General features: G+C 35.8%; 1 protein-coding gene across 1 annotated transcript in view; it reads right to left on the bottom strand.

Moving 5' to 3' along the window:
• Positions 1-15,580, bottom strand: part of SPATS2 (spermatogenesis associated serine rich 2) — a 133,817-nt gene that overhangs the window by 60,057 nt on the left and 58,180 nt on the right. The window contains 1 exon segment of the mRNA XM_070621213.1: positions 6,328-6,593. Within this exon segment, the coding sequence (XP_070477314.1) occupies positions 6,328-6,352 (25 nt within the window). The 5' untranslated portion in view covers positions 6,353-6,593.

Genomic DNA, 15,580 nt, shown 5'->3' with positions numbered 1-15,580 from the left:
TTGAATCTATTCTTGTCAGACCTGCCCAACAGGAAAAACTGAAGCAAATCTTTCAGGTTGAAAGGAAATAAAACCAGACAGTAACTCAAATCCAGAGGAAGGAATGAAGAACATGCAAAATGGTAACTATTTGAGTAAATATAAACAACTATGTATAAATTTTTATTTTCTTCTCCAAATTTCTTCAAAGAGCATAAGATTGTTTAAAGCAATAATTATAGCACTGTATTGTTGGGGTTATATCATACATAGATGTAATATATGTGAAAATAATAGTACGAAAGAGGGGGAGGGGAAATGAAGCTATACTGGAACAAAGTTAATATATTTTACCAAAATTAAGTATTAGCCTTAAGTAGCATGTGCTAACTTAAAGATGCATATTGCAATCCTACAGAAACCACTAATAAAACAACTATGTAAAAAAACACCTTGAGGGGCCAGCCTAGTGGTGTAATGGTTAAGTTCGCATGCTGCACTTCAGCAGCCGGGGGTTTGCAGGTTCAGACGCTGGGTGTGGACCTACACACCGCTCATCAAGCCATGCTGTGGTGGCATTCCACATACAAAATAGAGGAAGACTGGCACAGATGTTAGCTCAGGGACAATCTTTCTCACTAAAAAAACCCCAATAAATAAATGAATAAATAAAAATTCAAAAACAGCTTGAAAGAAATCAGAGGAATTAAAACAATACACTAAAATTATATATATTTAACACAAAAGACGGCAATAAAGAAATGAAAGAGAAAAAAACCGAGACATATAGAAAACAGCAAATGGTAGACATAAACCCAATTACATTACATATGAATGGATTAAACGATCAAAAGGTAGAGTTGTGGGCCGACCTGGTGGCACAATGGTTAAGTGTGCACATTCTGCTTCAGTGGCCCAGGGTTCGCCGGTTCAGATCACAGGTGTGGACAAGGCACCAGTTGGCAAGCCTCGCTGTGGTAGGTGTCCCACATATAAAGTAACGGAAGATGGGCATAGATGTTAGCTCAGGGCCAGTCTTCCTCAGCAAAAAGAGGAGGATTGGTAGCAGATGTTAGCTCAGGGCTAATCTTCCTCAAAAAAAAAAAAAAAGGTAGAGTTGTTAAGGTGGATCAAAAAGTAAGATCCAACTATATGGTGTCTGCAAGAGACACCCCTTAGATCCAAAACACAAATAATTGAAAGTAAAAGGATGAAAGATATTCCCTGCAAACAGTAACTATAAGAGAGTTGGAATTATAGTATTATAGAACTATCAGAAAAACTAAAACTTTAAAGACAAGGAGTATTACTAGAGACAAAGGAGAACATTTCCTAATGATAAGAAAATCAATATATCAGCAAGATATAACATTTATAAATGTATATCTACTTAATAAGAGGTCCCAAATATGTGAATTAAAAACTGACAGAATAGAAATGAAAAATACACAATTTGACAAATATAGCTGAAGATTTTAATACTTTCCTGTTAGTAAATGACAGAACAACTAAACAGAAAGTTCGTAAGGATATAGATGACTTTCTGAACATCATTATGATCACCCAATTTAATCTAACTGACATATATAGAACACTCCACCTAACAACAGATCACTATGCATTCTTTTTACGCATACATGGTACATTCTCCAGGACAAATCATATACTAGACAAACACATCACAAGAACAAAAAACTACAGACCAATATCCCTCATGAATACAGGTTTAAAACTCTGTAACAAAATATTAGCAAACAGAAACCAGTAACATAAAAAAGTGATTATACATCATGACCAAGTGGGATTTATACCAGGAATGCAGAATTGGCTTAACATCTGAAAATTAATTAATATAATACTCTATATTAATAAAGGACAAAACCACGCAATCATATGAATAGAACAGGTTTTCCTAACTTCAGCAGCATTGACATTTTGGGCCAAGCAATTCCTTGTTGTGAAGGGCTGTCCTGTGCACTGTAGGATGTTTACAGTACCCTGGACTCACTAGATGCCAGTAGCACCCTGCCTGTAAGTTGTGACCACCAAAAATGTCTCCAGACATTGCCAAATATCCCTTAGGGGCCAAAGTCATTCCCGTTTGAGAACCACTGAAGTAGATGCAGAAAAAACAGTTGACAAAATCCCAGTACCCATTCACATAAAAACTCAGCAAAATAGGAATAGAAAGAAACTTCCTTAAACTAATAAAGGGCATCTAGGACACACCCACAGCTAACATCATATTTAATGGTGAAACACTAACTGCTTCTCCTCAAAACTGAGAACAAGGCAAAAGATATCTGCTCTCACACTTCTTTGCAACAATGTAATGGAGGTTCAAGCCAAGGCAAAGGCAAGAAAAAAGAAATTACAGTCACTCAGAACAGAAGTGGACATGATCTTGTATACTGAAAAAATAAGTTATCTACCTAAACTAAAAATCACATAAGATAGTCAACATTAGTCATTAAGAAAGTGCAAACTGGGGCTGGCCCAGTGGCATAGTGTTAAGTTCACATGTTCTACCTCAGCAGCCTGGGGTTTGCCAGTTTGGAACCTACATACCTCTCTCATCAAGCCACAGTGTGGAGGTGTCCCACATACAAAATAGAGGAAGATTGGCACAGACATTAGCTCATGGCCAATCTTCCTCACCAAAAACAAAAGGGCAAATCAAAACCACAATGAGATACCATTACATACCTAATAAAATAGCTATAATAAAAAAGATTGACCATACCAAGTGTTGGCAAAGATATGGTGCATCCAAAACCCACATATATCGCTGGTGGGATTGTAAAATGGTACAGCTACTTTGGAAAACAGTTTGGCAGTTTCTTGGAAAGTTCAACAATTCTACTCCTAGGTATTTTCCCAAGAGAAATGTAAACATATGCCCACACAAAGACTTGTAAACAAATGTTCATAATTTATAATTATTCATAATAGCCCAAACTGGAAATAATCCAAATGAATAATCAGCTTCTGAGTGGATAAATAAAATGTGATATAACCTATGATACTGTAATATACTAAGAAACGTATATTTGGTCTTAATCCCCAGCTTCCAGCTAGAGCTCCCCAAATCTTTGTAATTTCCTAAGTGATAAAGGTGCTAGGAGCATCTTTCATTGTAATATTTAGTCTTTGACTCCAGTTCCTGACATACAGCTCCTAAAATCCCTCGAATTTCCTGGGTGATAGGAGTGTCTTTTGTCTAATGCAGCAATTGGTGGGTTCCTGGATAGTTTCAGGAGAAGAGCTGGTCACTAGAAAGTTAAGCCATGATTAGAAGCTTGGAACTTTAAGTCCCACTCCCATCCTCCAAGGAGTGGAGAGGAGCCAGAGATAGAGTTAATACTCAATCATGCCTATGTGATAAAGCCTCCATAAAAATCCCTAAAGTATGAGATTCAGAGAGCTTCTGGGTTGGTGAACACATCCATGTGCTGGGAGAGTAGCACATCCCAACTTCACGGGGACAGAAGCTCCTGTGCTTGGGACCCTTCCAGACTTCACCCTATATACCTCTCCATCTGGCTGTTCATCTGTATCCTTTATCATATCCTTTATTATATAAAAAATCAGTAAATGTAAGGGTTTCCCTGAGTTTTGTGAGTGTTAGAGCAAATTAGTGAACCTGAAGAGTGAGTCATGGAAATTGCCCATTTGCAGCCATGTCAGACAGATGTGTGGGTAACCTGGGGACCCGCTACTTGCTACTGGTGTCTGAAGTGGGGGCAGTCTTGTAGGACTGAGGCCTTAACCTATGAGATCTGACGCTAACTCCAGGCAGATAGTGTCAGAATTGAGTTAAATTGTAGGACACTCAACTGGTATCAGAGAACTGGCTAGTGTGGGAAAAACAGCCACACATCTGGTCACAGAAATGTTATGAGTAGTAGAGTTTAAAAGAAATGGAGTTTTTCTTTTTCATAACCTTAAAACTAATCAGCAGTAAAAAGGAGCAAAGTACTGATACATTCAATAACATTGGTGAACCTCAAAAACAATGCACTAAGTAAAAAAAGGCAGACACAAAAAATATATTGTATTAGTCTGTTTATATGAAACTTCTAGAAAAGCCAAACCAAAGAGACAGAAAGTAGATCAGTGTTTGCCTGGGGCTGAGGTTGAGAGCAGGAAATGACTGTAAACAGGTAAGGGAAAACTTTCTTGGGTAAGGAAAGCATTTTAAAACAGCATTGTGGTGTTGGTTGCAAAACTGCATAAATTTACTGAAAATAATCAAATTGTACATTTATAATGGGCAAATTTGATGATATTTAAATTATACCTCAATAAAACTGTTTTGAAAAGGGTTTGGATGTTGCAGCACTGTGAAGTTGCTATAAGAGTTTCTAAACACTCTCCTTTCTAAATACTTCTCCCGTTCACAGACAGACACCTGTCCACGGATCACACTCTAAGCAGCACGGATCTAACTGACTTCTGCCAGGTGTTGGCTAAAATGCTTCGAACAATCAATAGTTGCAATGAAACTGACCTTAATTTAATTTAAGCCATTCAAGTTTAACTCCACTAAATATTTCATTAAATAAGAAGTTTACAAGTATTACTGACAAAAGGAAAATATGGAATCATGGTCTATTGTGGAATAAAAACTAAACTCATTACAAAATGACACCTTATAAATGAGTTGTCACTAGAGAACAAAAGCTACCATGGTACCTCTCTTTTTAATGTATTATAAATAAGTGATTAAGTCAGTATAATTATTTGGACTAATAAAACCCCAAACAACAAAATTTTAAATATATAAATGAACACATGAGATAAAATTTTATAAGTATTTTGTACTTTTTTGGGTCTAAATATCAGGCATGATTATATGTATAGATTTGTTTCAGAGAAAATCCTAACAACATATAAGCTTTCTTTTGCTTAAAACTAAATGTAAATTGAAGTGTATTCAATCAAAATTTGTTAGCACTTAATGCCTACGATGTGGTCTAAAATATAAATTCATTTTATAGTAATTAGATACCAATTACAAAAAGTAATTATACTTTTTTACAGCTCTGGCAAAACAGACATGAAATAAACCAAGATTGTAGTTTTAAAAAGGTCAAAGCAATCTGCTGAAGCTAACTTTTTAAGGAAAAATTAAATGCTAAACTTTTTTAGATGAAATTATTTTATTTTAAAGCCTGGAATTCTATTTTTATTAGTTTTCTCATTTACAAGAGGAAAACAGATACTCAATGTTTCAAGTGTAACTGGGAAAAAAAGCAAACTGAATTATGAGGACTAAGAAGAAACAAACTAGGGTTATAAAAACTCTGCAGTTGATAAATCTCATTCCACAACAGTTCCGCTTCTACTAATCTAATCATTCCTTAGAACTCAGATTTTCTTTATAGAGATTTACTAAACAATGAAACTACAGCTTTTAAAACCACAAGCAGCCCTGGTATATTATTTTCTTATAATGAAGTTTTTGAAGTGCCAAGTCAAAATTAAGCTTAAAAGCATTTCCTTCCTATTTAATACATGAGACCTGGATCTATAGGTTTGTGTTGAAGTAAAGAACATTAACTTTAAACTGAAAATCAAAGTGAATGAGGGGGAAAATCCAGGATAGCTATGGTCATTCTTTTTACAAATATATTCCAGCTACAGATGTATAATAGTTCTAGTACTATTGTTAAATTTATCCCTTTACAATTTTGCAACTATTCTAGGAAAGTTGAAAAAGTGTTTTCATAGAGTCTTTGTCGTCCTTTCCCTCCTCATAAGTATTCTTGCTATTTTTTGACTCTTTGCACCCTATATTTTACTTGAGACAAGAAGCAAGAGTAATAATCCCGGAAGGAAAGCTAAAGAAAGAATCAAAAACTGGAAGCGCTTACTCTTGCTTCATTTCCTGTCTCCAATGAAACATCAAGTACAGGATAGCGAATATCCTGCAGTAAGTTATCTCCCACCACCCCCCATAACATATGTTCACTGTCCAAAAAGTGCATTTTCAAGATGCATTTGGCTTTCCTGTAGGTATATCCCACTTTAATAGGTTTATAAGAGTAGAAAAGCAATTATTATATGAATCAATTCCCAAACTAGTAACACACAAAGCTATAATGTAATACCCACAAACAGTTAAAGAGACAAAAGATCAAGCTGTGAATGTTCTGTACTCTTCTAAAATTAACTGCAGTCATGACAGACAGATAAGTTATAACTATCAGTACTAACGCAGCAGGTGAGGGAAAGTATAAACATCCAAAACACACTCAGAGAACATTTTGTAAATATGTAGATATAAATGGTAATTACTACTCCACAACTATGCTGTCAACAATTTACACCCACATGTAATCTTACCCTTCTGGTTCTGTTTCCTAGACATTGCAGTTTCTTTGATCTCAAAAAATGCAGAAGAAAAGTATCCTTTCCCCTTGTCTGGGTCTAAGTGCAGTTATCTGATTTAAAAGTAGGCAACAGAAGATTGTGGTTGGAGGTGGTAAATACAAAATCCTGGTTATTTGAAACTCTGCTCACTAGCTGTTGATCTCCTTTCCTTCTCTTGTATCAATTTCTTGTCAGGAAGTATCATTGCAGATATTCCCGTCTCTTTTTCCAGGGAGATTCTGGAAGGAAAAACACACACACATTACCATTACAGTCATGGCTATCTGAATAAAATTTCTGAGAGATATCCACAGGTTTTATTTTGTATTTTTTCCAGACGAAATTTGCTATTAAAAGTAATCTAGAAAGAATGTAGCTATAAAAAGCAATATTTTGCACCTTAAGAAACTTTAATCATAAAATCAAACTATCTTTTAAGTTCAGAAAGTATGTTTTCTTAGTCTTATCTTTTGTACTTATCCTAAATATCTTATCCCCATCTCTGCTTCACAAACTAAAATATTACCTCTTATCACTCCCTAAGATCTTTCTTACCACCCGCTCTTCCTGCCCAAATCAAGGGTCTTTTTCTCTTCCTCCAGAATTTCTTACATCTAACCTCTCCTCAGGTTTCCTAGATCAAATACAGCTGCAAGAAACTTGGGTGGTGGGGGAGGTGAGTTGGGAGAGCACAAAGGAATTTACACAAGGAAAACTGAAACATCAAAATTGAATTAGTCAGTACTGCAGGAAGCTTCTATAAGTTGTAAAGATACAAATGCTATTTTTTCCACATTACTAAACTATTTTAAAAATACATGCCCAACATTTCTGGGTAAAGAAAGCATGATGAGGATCATAGAACTCCTATGCCTGGATACCTGATAGAAAAACATTTTAAAAAACGCAACCCAAGAAGGAAACGAGAGTAACCTTATATGAAATACTTTCCAATGTGGAAAGAGGAAAATGAAGAAATGAGTAGATAGCCCTGGGAAAGTTAAAAAAAAAAAAATCCATCAACAGTAAGAGCCTCCAAGTATAAAGAGAACAGATTGGTGGTTGCCTGAGGCATTGGGTGGGTGAAACAGGTGAAAAGGGTCAAAAGGGTCAAATTTCCAGTTATAAAATGAATTTGGTCATGGGGATGTAATGTACAGCATGGTGACTATAGTTAATAATACTGTATTGCATATTTGAAAGTAGCTAGGAGAGTGGATCTTGAAAGTTCTCATCACAAGAAAAAAACTGTATGGTGACAGATGTTAACTGGACATTTGTGGCTGATCATTTTGTAATATATACAAATACTGGATCATTATGTAGTATGCTTGAAAATAATATAGTCTTATGTCAATTATACCTCTAAAAAAGGAGTAAGAGGCTCTACAAAACAATATGGGCCCTCAGGAAATGCCGGCTGAACCTCTGGAGCTTATCATCTTCCATTCTTCCAATTAGGAGAATCAGGCAAAGGCTATGGAACTTACCACTGGATAGAGTGGGCCTGATAAAAAACATTTTATGACAGTTTAGAAGAAAGAACAGAATTCAGATCTACCAAAAAGGATTAAACTGTTCACTGGCAACTCTTCCCTACCATCGTGTCCTCAGCTTAAAGAAAAGAGACTGAAACCAACAATCAACAACAAACCATAGTTGATGGCAGAATTGGGTGGGGAAAGGTCCAAATAAGGTGGGAAATATATCAAAGATGTTTCATCTGTACTCTGTAACTACAAACAAAAGGTGTAAACAGAGCTGTCCACATAACACATAAAGAAGATAAATAAAAATGACATAGCAACTATCAAATCTCCTCTAACAAAAGAGACAGACAATGAGAAAAAAGAAATTACCACACAGCAAAGAACCCAATTTGGAAAACATAACCCTCAAAACCAAAGGCAGATTCCCCCTTGAATACTTATTTGAATGCTTCAAATAAGAATCTAGATGCAATAAAATAAGAGCTAGAAAATGATAAAAATAAAATGAAAAGACAGCAAAAATTTAAAAACAGAATAGATACAATGAAAAAAACTGAGGAGATACTAGCAGCCACACACCAGAGAGAGAGATTCCAGATTTCGTCTAGGCAAGTTACTTAAAAACCAACAAAGTAACAAAGCAACAATAACCCTCAGAAGGGGAAAACAATGAGACTCCAAAGTTGCTACTATATATTATGTAAAATGTCTACTTTGAACAAAAATTTCAGACATGAAAAGATGTAGCCAAGTGTGACCCAAACTCAGGAGGAAAAAAAACCTCACAGAATTGAAAATATGCCTGAGTAAGTCCAAATGCCAGATTTACCAAACTACTTCAAATTGCTTTAAAGGACTAAAGAAAAACATGAGACAACATAGATAATCTCAAACAAATAGAAAATCTCAACAAAAAGAAATCATAAAAAAAGGGATAAATAGAAATCCTAGAATTGAATACTGAAGTAGAAGAAAAAATACCACAAAACTTGAAAAAGAGTAATAGAAATTATCTAATCTAAAGAGAGAGAAAAGAATTAAAAAAACAACACAGGACCAGGCCCAGTGGCAGCATTGTGAGTGATTAAGTTTGTGTGCTCTGCTTTGGTGGCCTGGGGTTCACAGGTTCTGATCCCAGGCACAGACCTAGCACTGCTTGTCAAGCCACTCTGTGGCAGTATCCCCCCAAAAATACAGGAAGATTGGCACACTTGTTAGCACAGCGGCAATCTTCCTCAAGCAAAAAAAAAAAAAAAAAAAAAAACAGGAAGAGTGGCAACAGATGTTAACTCAGGGTCAGTCGTTCTCTCTCACACACACACACACACAAATCAAAACCAAAAACAACATAGAGCCTCACAGACCTAAGGAACAATGTCAAGTGTACCAACATACATGAATTAAGAGTTCCAGAAGAAGTGGAGAGACAGAGAAGACAGAAATAATGACCAAAAATAATGCAAACTGATATTTTTTAAAAAGTTACCTACAGACTCAAGAAGCTTAATGAATCACAACTACAATAAACACAAAGCGATCAATATCTACACATATAGCAAAACTGATGGAAGCCCAAAACAGAAAATCTTGAAAGCAGCAAACCCCACCCCCCATAACTCATCATTTACAAGGAAGCAACAAATAACTACTGGCTAACTTCTCATCAGTAACAAGAAAGGCCAGAAGACAGTGATAGGATATATTCAAAATGTTTAAAGAAAAATCGTCAAGCAAGAATTTTATATCCAGCAAAACTATCTTTCAAAAATGAAGGTGAAATAAAGACATTCCCAGTGACTTAGAGAATCCATTGCTAGCAAACCTGACATACAAGAAATACTAAAGCAAGTCTTTAGGGCTGAAAGGAAATGATAACCAGATGGTTAACTTGAATCTACATAAAGAAATGAAAAGCACTGGACAAAGTAAATATATGGGTAAATTTAAAAGATTGTATAAATGTAAATTTTTTACTTTCTCCTCTTAAATTATTTAAAAGACAAGATTGTATTAAGCAGTAATAATAATAGTGTGTTATTGGCTTTATAACAAATATAGATGTAACATATATGACAACAATTGTACAAAGCAGGGGGAAAGAAAAGTTATCTTACAGAATTAAACTAGTATGAATCTAAAGTAAACTGTGATAAGTTAAGATGCATTTTATAATGTCCAGAGCAAGCACTATGAAAATAACTCACCACCTGGAAGCCTCTGCATTTTAAATTATCTGGTAATTAAATTATTACCAGATCAATTACTTCCACTTTGCCACTTGGCAGGTAGGTCACTGTTTCTTTTCACAGCATTAATGAACCCATTCACTTTTTTTTTTTTTAAAGATTTTTTATTTTTTTCCTTTTCTCCCCAAAGCCCCCCAGTACATAGTTGCATATTCTTCATTGTGGGTCCTTCTAGTTGTGGCATGTGGGATGCTGCCTCAGCGAGGTTTGATGAGCAGTGTCGTGTCCGGGCCCAGTATTCGAACCAACGAAACACTGGGCCGCCTGCAGCAGAGTGTGCCAACTTAGCCACTCGGCCACGCAGCCAGCCCCCCATTAAATTTTTATCCATCTAATTAAGACTGTGAGTTACAGATCACATTCTTAAACTGGCTTAGTATACAGGCAACTCAGGCTCTATTAAATAAACTATGCGACATTAGGTATTTCTCAGTGAAAAACAATGTTGAATTTCTCCTGAGTTTTCCTCCTGTTGTTGCAAGAGTGGTAACTTTGTTCTTTTTATTTTTTGGAAAAGAAATAACAGACTCATAGAGAGTATACTGTATCCAAGGTGGTGTTTCATTCTTAACATACTTAAAGTCTGGAGACTTAAAATTACACTAAATAAGAATGGATTAAAGACTCCACTCAAAAATAGAAACTGGGGGCTGGCTCCGTGGCCAAGTGGTTAAGTTCACACGCTCTGCTGCGGCAGCCCAGGGTTCGGATCCTGGGCGCAGACATGGCACTGCTCATCAGGCAACGTTGAGGCGGCATCCCACAACCCACAACTAGAAGGACCTGCAACTAAGATATACAACTGTGTACAGGGGGGGTTTGGGGAGATAAAGCAGAAATAAATAAACAAATAAATAAATAAAATTTAAAAAATGGAAATTGTTTTATTGAATGGAAAAGAAGGCTGCAACTATACGCTATCTACAAAAGAGATACTATAGATTCACACACACAGAGACTGAAAGTAAAAGGATGGAAAAAGATGTATCAAGCAAAGAGTAACAGTAAGAGAGCTTAATGTAAGATAAAATAGACTTTAAGACAAAAAAATATTACTAGAGACAAAGGCATATATCATTATGATAGAACAGTCATGATATCAGGAACATATAACAATTACAAATGTATATTCACTGAATAATAGAGACCTAAAATATATGAAGTAAAAATGGACAGAACTGAAAGAATAGTCAATTCAACAATAATTGAAGACTTCAATACCTAACTCTCAATAATTGATTAAAACCCAGACAGAAAATCAAGAATACTCTATACAACAAGAAAAGAATACACATTCTTTTCAAATACACATGGAACATTCTCCAGAAGTGATAATATACTAGGTCAAAGGTCAGCAAGCTATAGCCCAAGGGTTAAATCTGGTCCCACTGTTGGTTTTTAAAAATAGTTTTATTCTAACACAGCCAGCTTATTAGTTTCTGTACTGTGTATGGCTCCTTTTGCACTACAACAGCCTAGATGAGTAGTTGCAACAGAGACCATACAGCTCACAAAGCCTAAAATATTTACTATGTGGTCCTTTACAGAAAAAGTTTGTCAAATCCTGTGACAGGCCACAAGAAATCTTTAATACATTTAAAAGGACTGAAATCATATAAAACAGGTTCTCTAACAACAGAATTAGATTAAAAATCTACAGTGGAGGTGCCGGCCCCGTGGCCAAGTGGTTAAGTTTGTGTGCTCTGCTTCGGCGACCCAGGGTTTTGCCAGTTCGAATCCTAGGGCACGGACATGGCACCATTCATCAAGCCATGCTGAGGCAGCATCCCACATGCCACAACTAGAAGGACCCACAACTAAAAATACACAACTATGTACCGGGGGGCTTTGGGAGAAAAAAGAAAAATAAAATCTTTAAAAAAATCTACAGCGGAAAGAAGTCTAGGAAATCTCCAAATGTGTCCAAATTAAACTACATACTTCTAAGTAATCCATAGACCAAAAGAAAAAACTGCGTAAATGAAATTAGAAAATACTTTGAACTGAAACAAAAAGAAACCGTACGATATTAGCAGAAGGAAATAATAAAAATTAGAGAATAAATCAAATTGAACCAAAAAAGACAGTAGAAAGGATCAATGAAACTAAGAGCTGATTCTTTGAGAAGATAAACAAAATTAACAGACTCTTAGCCAGACTCACTAAGAAAAAAAGAGAGAAGGCTCAACAGATAAAATTAAAAATGAAAGAGGAAAAATTACAACAGATACCACAGAAATACAAAGAATTATAAGAGAATACTATGAAAGACTACATGCCAACAAAGTGGACAACCTAGAAGAAATGGACAAGTTCTTAGACTCATACAACCTCCCAAAACTAAATTAAGAAATCGAGAATCTGAATAGACCAATCACAAGCAACAAGATTGAAACAGTAATCAAAAACCTCCCAAAAAACAAAAGTCCAGGTCCAGATGGCTTCTCTAGAGAATTCTACCAAACATTCAAAGAAGATTTAACACCCATTCTTCTCAAACTATTCCAAAAAATTGAAGAAGGTGGAATACCTCCTAACACATTCTACGAGGCTGATACCCTGATACCAAAGCCAGATGAGGACAACAGAAAGAAGGAGAATTATAGGCCAATATTGCTGATGAATATAGATGCAAAAATCCTCAACAAAATACTGGCAAACCCAATACAGCAACCCATTAAAAAGATCATACACCATGATCAAGTGGGATTTATACCAGGGACACAGAGATGCTTCAACATCCACAAATCAATCAATGTGATACATCACATTAACAAAACGAAGAATAAAAACCACATGATCTTCTCAATAGATGCAGAGAAAACATTTGACAAGATCCAACATCCATTTATGATAAAAACTCTAAATAAAATGGGTATAGAAGGAAAGTACCTCAACATAATAAAGGCCATCTATGACAAACCCACAGCCAACATCATACTCAATGGGGAAAAACCGAAAGCCATCCCTGTGAGAATAGGAACAAGACAAGGGTGCCCATTCTTGCCACTCTTATTCAACTTTGTATGGAGGTATTGGCCAGAGCAATTAGGCAAGAAAAAGAAACAAAAGGAGTCCAAATAGGCAATAAGAAGTGAAACTCTCACTGTTTGCAGATGACATGATTTTACATATAGAAAACTCTAAAGAATCCATCAAAAAACTATTAGAAATAATCAACGACTACCGCAAAGTTGCAGGGTACAAAATCAACTTACAAAAATCAGTTAGATTTCTATACTCCAATAACACACTAACAGAAAGAGAACTCAAGAATACAATCCCTGGGGCTTGCCCCGTGGCCAAGTGGTTAAGTTCACACACTCTGCTGCAGACGGCCCAGTGTTTCGTTGGTTGGAATCCTGGGCGTGGACATGGCACTGCTCATCAAACCACGCTGAGGCAGCGTCCCACACGCCACAACTAGAAGGACCCCCAATGAAGAATATACAACTATGTACTTGGGGGGCTTTGGGGAGAAAAAGGAAAAAAATAAAATCTTTAAAAAAAAAAAAAAGAATACAATCCCATTTACAATCGCAGCAAAAAGATTAAAATATCTAGGAATAAATTTAACCAAGGAGGTGAAAGAACTATACAATAAAAACTGTAAGACATTTCTGAAAGAAATCAATGATGACAAAGAAATGAAAAGATATTCCATGCACATGGATTAGAAGAATAAATATAGTTAAAATAGCCATACTACCTAAAGCAATCTACAGATTCAATGCAATCTCAATCAGAATCCCAATGACATTCTTCAGGGAAACAAAACAAAGAATTCTAAAATTCATATGGGGCAACAAAAGATCCCAAACAGCTAAAGTAATTCTGAGAAAAAAGAACAAAGCTGGAGGAATCACAATCCCTGACTTCAAAATATACTACAAAGCTATAGTAATCAAAACAGCATGGTATTGGTATAAAATCAGACACAAAATGGAACAGAATTGAAAGCCCAGAAATAAAACCACACATCTATGGACAGCTAGTTAATCCTCAACAAAGGAGCTAAGAATATATAATGGAGAAAGGAAAGTCTCTTAAATAAATGGTGCTGGGAAAACTGGACAGCCACATGCAAGAGAATGAAAGTAGACCATTATCTGTTGCCATGAACAAAAATTAACTCAAAATGGATCAAAGACTTGAAAGTAAGACCTGAAACCATAAAACTCCTAGAAGAAAATATACGCAGTACCCTCTTTGACATTGGTCTTAGTAGGATCTTTTCGAATACCATGTCTACTAGGACAAGGGAAACAAAAGAAAAAATAAACAAGCGGGACTTCATCAGAAGACTAAAGAGCTTCTATAAGGCAAAGGAAACCAGGAACAAAACAAAAAGACAATCCACCAACTGGGAGGAAATATTTGCAAATCATATATCCAACAAGGTGTTAATGTCCAAAATATATAAAGAACTCACACAACTGAACAACAACAAAACAAAAAACTTGATCAAAATATGGGCAGAGGATATGAACAGACATTTTTCCAAAGAAGATTACAGGTGGTCAACAGGCACATGAAAAGATGTTCAACATCACTAATCATCAGGGAAATGCAAATCAAAACTACACTAAGATATCACCTTACACCCATTAGAATGGCTATAATCACCAAGACAAAAAAACAACAAACGTAGGAGAGGATGTGGGGAAAAGGGAACCCTTATACACTGATGGTGGAATTGCAAACTGGCGCAGCCACTACAGGAAACAGAATGGAGATTTCTCAAAAAATTAAAAATAGAAATACCATATACCCCAGCTATCCCACCAGTGGGTATTTATCCAAAGAACTTGAAATCAACAATTCAGAGACTTATGCACCTCTATGTTCATTGCAGCATTATTCGTTATAGCCAAGAAGTGGAAGCAACCCAAGTGCCCACCAACTGAGGATTAGATAAAGAAGATGTGGTATATAGCTACAATGGAATACCATATAGCCATAAAAAAAGATAAAATCATCCCATTCGCAACAACATGGATGGACCTTGAGGGTATTACATTAAGCAAAATAAGCCAGACGACGACAGACTAACACTGGATGATTTCACTCATATGTGGAAGATAAATTAACACGTGGACAAAGAAAACAGTTTAGTGGTCACCAGAGGGCAAAGAGATTGGGGCTGGGCACAAAGGGTGAAGGAGCACACTTACATGGTGACAAATAATAATGTACAACTGAAATTTCACAATGTTATAACCTATGATAGCCTTAAAAAAATATATTCCCATAAAAAAAAAGACAAGGCCAGACAGCTTCTACCAAATATTTTCAGAAGAAATACTATTAATTCTTCACAAAACTTTTTATAAAATAGAAGAACACTCCCTAGTTAATTCTATGAGGACTATTAATAGGCAGAATTCTAAATCTATCTCCTCAAGATTTCTGTTCCCTAGTTAATACACCAAACATAATCTAGGAAATGCTGTAAAGGGACTGTGCAGTTCTAATTAAGGTTACAGACTT

The sequence above is a fragment of the Equus przewalskii genome, chromosome 5, assembly GCF_037783145.1.
Source record: "Equus przewalskii isolate Varuska chromosome 5, EquPr2, whole genome shotgun sequence".
Taxonomy (NCBI): domain Eukaryota; kingdom Metazoa; phylum Chordata; class Mammalia; order Perissodactyla; family Equidae; genus Equus; species Equus przewalskii.
The sequence above is the reverse complement of the archived record's forward strand: the minus strand, read 5'-3'. Positions and strand labels throughout refer to the sequence as shown.